This window comes from Juglans microcarpa x Juglans regia, chromosome 8D (assembly GCF_004785595.1).
Source record: "Juglans microcarpa x Juglans regia isolate MS1-56 chromosome 8D, Jm3101_v1.0, whole genome shotgun sequence".
NCBI lineage: Eukaryota > Viridiplantae > Streptophyta > Magnoliopsida > Fagales > Juglandaceae > Juglans > Juglans microcarpa x Juglans regia.
The window spans coordinates 35,854,035-35,860,383 of record NC_054608.1 but is presented as its reverse complement, the minus strand read 5'-3'; the positions used below and the strand labels follow the sequence as shown (position 1 = coordinate 35,860,383).

The window sequence follows — 6,349 nt, the reverse complement described above, 5'->3', positions numbered from 1 at the left end:
GACACCAGGTATGGTAGTTGTCGTCGACGAGTGGCTGAGTGACCAGAAGAATGCCAGGGCTACCGCTGGGATGGAGAAAGAAAGGACTCGCAGAATCCTCAAAGACGGAATTGTGGCTTGGCGCCATAGAAGCAAAACGTCAGATAACCATGTAAAGAACGAAACCCTAGAGAGGAGATGAAAGGGCAGAGCCCTAAGGGGAGAAGAAGAGTCTCGAAGTCTGAGGGAAAAAAGAAAATATTATTTCTATAAAATGTACAGTCTAAATGGAATGAATTGAAAATAATAATACAAAAAGCAATCAACATTACACTCATACAAATAGTAGAAAATACAATTATACAAAAGAGAATACTACAAATTACATTGACACGTGTAAAAGGACTATAAAGTATAAAATATATATGTAATATGTATATTACAATGAAAATATAATGCTTGGAATAAGAAAAAGCTGTCTGGCATATAATTTTGCCTCACAAATACCTTACAATGGAAGAAAGATGAGGTTGCCTTCATGGCAACACCACTCTAAGATTTAATCAGTGTTTTTCTTCCCATAAGGATGCTTGCATAAGAATAAATTGCCAAAAGTTTAGTTACTTAAGGTGGACAATCAATCAGCTCATTAGACCTATTGTTCACCAGTCCGAGGGCGCTTCCCAAATTTAATTTGCTTCTCATGGTTCTCCTCCCCACTCCTCCATTGCCCTTCCTCATCATTGCAGCAAACTCCCCATAATCTATTTGTCCATCCTGCAACAAAGGATTTTAATTAGTGCAAAGTTCCAAAAGTAGAGAAAGGGATTCTTGACTCATAACACAGATTGTCGGTCCAGCTCTTCATTTACAAAAGAACAGATGCATGGTTCAGTTCATCTTCTACACAACACAAGTTATGTTTTGATGAATTCCTTCCACATAATACTACTCCTAGTCATAACATTTTCTAATTTTTTAATAGTCGCCACTTAAAAGGAATGTCCTTTCAATTTTGTTATGGCTATTGCCGCACCATGTAGCATATAAGTATAGTAAAGATTGCTTAATGAAATTTCATATGAAACTAAAACTATCTTATCATGGTCAGATAAAATGAACAAACTTACATTATCTTGATCAATTTCTTTAATCATTTCATCAAGTTGGACTTCACCTAAACCAAACTCTTTGCAGGCTTGTTGAAGCTCATCAATGGTTATGTAACCACTGCCATCCTTGTCAAAAAAGGAGAAGGCCAACAATAAATTCTCCTCTCTCTCCAGCTTATTCAAGTGCAGGGTAGCAGCAAGAAATTCACCATAGTCAATTGTTCCACTGCAGTTAATATCTGCCTACCAAACACCCACAAATAAGATTCTTATCCGGCATAAAAAATACAGCAGATTATATTGACTATGGAGATTGGTTTTCTTACTGCATCCATAAGATCCTTGATCTCGGACTCCATAAGTTCAGAGCCCACTCGCTTCAATTCATCTTTCAGTTCATCAAATGTTATTGTTCCGCTGTTGTCCGTATCTATCATTTTGAACAACTCTTTCAAACCACCAATTTCTTCTTCAGAAAGCTTCTCAGCTATGACCTATATAATACAATAGAGTTCAAAATTAATTCACATACCAATAAAACAGGCCACCCCTTCTAGGAGTGCAATCCAACGTAAGGCTTACATACATGATACATAACTATTCGTGTCATATTTATCAAAGTATTATGCATGGAAATAAAATTACTCATAATATAAAGACAAGTGCTAGGTCTACAAAAAAATGTAAAAAAGTAAGTTTATAAACTGACAAGGGTTAACATGATATGTTATATCTACTTTACAACAAAAAGTACTTAATCTACATTACTTTGTAAATTTCTTTTTCTTATATTTTTGTGTAGACTAAACATTTCTCTAATATAAAATTGGAGAACACGAAATTGACCACTGGGACATGCATGAATGTTTTAGTAATAGATGATCTCTCTACACCACATCTGTTTCAATAACTGGCCAACATCTTTGAATCTGTTATGATGGCTTTGAAAAATTGAGCGGATATTTCAAGTCTATAATAAAACCCTAATAAAAATCCTCTTGATAATTTGTATTATCAGTCTGTAGATAAGCTTGTGGAGCTTCAAAAGAAAAATTAGATATTAACTCAGTTAGAGTTATTCAACTTTCGCAAGTAGGCAGCTTTCCAGCCTAAAACTCTTGAATCAAGCTTGTCTTAGTGCCTCTTTTGCGCACAACAACAATTGGTACATATAGTCTATTCTCAAACTCCAGTTGCTTCAGGTTCCATAAATAGGTAGATGTGTGAGAGTGCATGGCGTGTATGTGAATACCATAATTGAGTTCTTTTTTTTTCCATCAAATCTTGTTCTGACAAGCTCATGAATATGGAGGGAACCTAACAACTAGCTTCATTCATTTGACTCTTGAACCAATGAACTGAGCACTAGATTATGTTTATGACCACAAGTACTGCACAGTGTAGAGAGCAGAATTTCCAATCAGGACTATTTTTCTCAAAAGTTTGTAAGTCAATGTCCCACAACAGGGTCTTGCTACAAAGAATGAAAATGAAGCTGAAGATTTACACAGCATCTCCGACTCCAAAGACTATATCAGGCCAGAAATTAATAATTTTGTACACAGACAGTTGAAACCTCCGCAAACAACATAAACGATGTTAGTTGAGCTATCATTTATAAAATTTTATGAAGCATAGCACCTCATACTAGGAAATTGTAACTTTTGCTCAACAACTTATCAGCATTTGGTTGGAAATTGTTAATTGGTAAAAATAAGTAAGAAAATGGAGTGTGTGCATGCTTTAGAAACTGTAGGGCAGTGCTCAGAAGTTCAAGAAATGAACTTTCAAAGAAATGCAAGTAAAATGTAGTGCTGCACATCTTTTGAAGCCTTACCCGCAAAGCCATCTTCTTAAGTTTGTTCATTGCAGAGAACTTCTTTAGGCGAGATAGCACTGCAGAATCAAGAGGTTTATCTGGAGCAATGTCATCTACAATCCACGGGTGGCCTGCCAAGATCATGTTAGGACTTGTTAAGCCTCACTTTCTTGTGAAACCTTAACACGTCACCTTACTTAAGACAACTATACAAGTGAAAAGAGACCTACAAAGAACTTCATGAGCTGTTAGTCTTTTCTTTGGATTCCGTTCAAGCATTTTCCGTATGAGATCCTTGGCACTTTCGGAGATCCCAGGCCATGGTTCAGACTGAAAATCCAACTTACCTTGTAAAATCTCTCGGAAGATCCCCTTTTCAGATTCTGTAGATAACAAAAGATGAAAAATCCACATTGGTACTATGACTTTGAGGTATACAACATGAATTTTCCAATGGTATATCTATTAATCCTCATTCATTGATCAATTATGAATTCAGAGATGGCTACCAGCCCAGAAAGGTGGCACCCCACTTAACAAGATGTATAATATAATTCCAGCACTCCACACATCCGTTTCAGGTCCATAATGCTTCCGCAACACCTCTGGTGCAACATAATATGGACTCCCAACAACATCACAGAAGGTTTGACCTGGGAAAACCGTAGAAAAATCAGCACTTATTCCAAACAGATAGAAAGCACTATATTAAAATGATAAAGCATTAGGTCATGTCACAAGTACATCAAAACAAGAAAGCATCAACATCCCAAAAAAAGGCCAATTTTTCAATAATCAGCTATGATTTCTAGTAACTTCTTTCCAAAAGACGTGTTGCTTGCAGATAACACTAGTTTCCATGTGTACAGACCACATCATTTCCAAACAACCTGTGAACAACCAGATATAAATTATGTGTTTTATTTTTCAATTTTTTGGGTACTCCAAAACCCCACTATAAATCCATATGAACCCAAAGCCCAGTAGAACATGTGCAAGTTGTACATAGAAATTTACAACTAGAACTACCAATCTGAAAAGAACTTAATAGCTTCAGAAGATTTGGCTACTTCTGTAAAGCATGTTCTCCCAAAAGAAAAAAGGGAGAGAGAATCTTCAATTCCATGTTATTTGGGAATATCCATCACTAGAGACTGCAGGTGGCATTGGTCATTGTGTTCTCATGTTCATGGAACCCAAGTACAGACTGCAAAAGAACAAAATATAGGTCTGTTATATTCTCCTCGGTTTTAATAAGCCATCAGAAACCAATTTCCGATTGTAAAGAGCTCAATTCTCTTTTCTTTCTTCCTCTGTTTTGTTTGGTCCGTTTCCATCAGAACTCATGAGCATCCGTTCTCTTGCTCATTAGCCCTTTTGATACATGCATTCTATTAATGCTCCAAAGCCCATATTCTACGTAGGAGGTGAAAAGAATGAGAAACAACAGGAAACGGCATTTGAAAAATATGCTTCAATCCACTGCCTTCATTGCAAGCAATGCACTAAGAAATCGACAAGAAAGATAAGTATTAGAATCTCAGAATCCCCAAAACACATTTTTCATCCAGAAAATCATAATGTCTGGAGATTTTTTTTTTTTGTGGGGGGGGGGGGGGGGGGGGGGGGGGGGGGGGGGGGGGGAGGGGCGTGAATTTCTAGAAAATCACACCTCAAGTAAGATAAAATCAGGGCAATCGACAGGGAAAGAAGTGGTATTGCAGGAAACATAAAATGCCTGGCAAATGATGGACTGGTTGGTAAATCATGCAAATAAGATGTAGGAGAGGCTGTTGCTGTCGCTAATAAGAAAAACAATTCCTGAAAAAATAATATATCAAGAACCCTATATTGGAAACCATCCACACAAATTCAAAACAACAATTACATCTAAATAAAAGAAGAAAGCCCATAAAAACAGTGCTGAAACACAGAACAGAAGAAAAATTTGAAGAAAAAGAATCCCAAGAAAGAACCTGGCTTGTAGAAGACAGATAGCCCAAAATCGGTGGCTTTAAGAGCAGCATCCTCCTCCGCACTATCAAACAAGAAGTTCTCAGGCTTGAGGTCTCTATGAATAACCCCCAGCGAATGACACGCCTCCACAATCCCAAGGATGGTCTTTATCAACTTGGCAGCCTCTCTCTCACTGAAATGACCCTTCTTCGCTATCCTATCAAAGAGTTCTCCACCCTCACAGAGCTCCATCACCAAGTGCACAGCCACAGAGTCCTCATACGTGCCTCGGATCCTCACCACGTGTGGGTGCTCAGACAAGTGGTGCATTATCTGAATCTCCCTCAAAACATCCTCGTAGTCCTCTGCATAGAGGAGCTTGCGCTTCGGGATTGACTTACAGGCGTACTTGTGGCCTGTGCACATCTCTGTGCAGAGGTATGTGATGCCGAACTGGCCCTGGCCGAGTTCTCGACCTAGTGTGTAGATTTCTCCGAGGTCTTGGGTCCTGTAGGGAAGTACCCATTTAGGCTTCGAATCTTTTGGTGGTGGAGCTGAGGTAGACTCGTTCATGATCTCCAATGTCAAGCTATTAGTAGAAGAGATATAAATAGTCGAGAGGGAAGACCCAGGAGAGACCAAGCTGACCCACCGTTTCTGCTTTTGAAGAGAAAAAATAAAGCTTGCTGTAAAGAGTATAGATTCTCCCCCAAGATCCTGTACAATCTCTCTGATCTGTCTTCTTCTCTTTGGTCTTGTTTTTCAAATTTCTTTTGGGCACTTCTCTGTTCTGTCGTCTTTGGTTTCCTTTATTATTGCCATGATTTGCTGCTCTCTAGGACTAGATTCGTTTTGCTTTGATCATTTCTTATTCTTGAGTGCGATCGCACTATGCATTGAGCTACTTCAATTTCTTCTTGTTTCCAAAGAGGCCAAATCCGAGCTTACTAGCCAAGCCAAGTTGACTGGTGCAACTTTGCCCTGTTTATAAGTGAGAGAGAAATTCTCACAAAATAAGGTAGGCTTTACATACTATCACTTATTTACTAGTTTTTTTTATTTTTTTTATTTTACTTAATAATTAAAAAAATAACTATTAATAAAATTGTATATTTTTTTAATATTTTTTAATGATTAAAGATGTTAAAAAAATATTTAAAACAATAATAAAAAAATAAAAATTTCAAATACACTATAAAATAATAAAAATATGATAAGAAGATAATAAGTCTATCATTATCCTTTTTGAATCTCAATTATTCCTTTATTGTTTCTCAAAAAATAAAAAATAAGAAATATTCCTTGATTGTTTAAACGTTGTATTCAATAATATCCATGTTATATAATGTACCCTTAATGCACGTTCGGACTCATCATCTTGTGTAAAACGTTATGTTCTATTTGTTTATTTTCACAATTTTTATCAGCTCATTTCATTTTATCTTATTATTATAATTTTTTTAAAATTTCACACAAAATAAAA

The 6,349-nt window shown here is 36.7% G+C and overlaps 1 protein-coding gene across 1 annotated transcript; it reads right to left on the bottom strand.

Moving 5' to 3' along the window:
• Nucleotides 1-374: 374 nt before the first annotated feature.
• Nucleotides 375-5,837, bottom strand: LOC121243216 (calcium-dependent protein kinase SK5). The gene is made up of 7 exons (XM_041141298.1): nt 4,887-5,837; nt 3,420-3,563; nt 3,141-3,293; nt 2,929-3,041; nt 1,418-1,585; nt 1,110-1,334; nt 375-756 (listed from the first exon to the last, which is right to left on the bottom strand). Exons 1-7 carry the CDS (start codon nt 5,437-5,439, stop codon nt 604-606), a joined length of 1,509 nt encoding a protein of 502 aa, XP_040997232.1. The 5' UTR covers nt 5,440-5,837; the 3' UTR covers nt 375-603.
• Nucleotides 5,838-6,349: the final 512 nt, after the last annotated feature.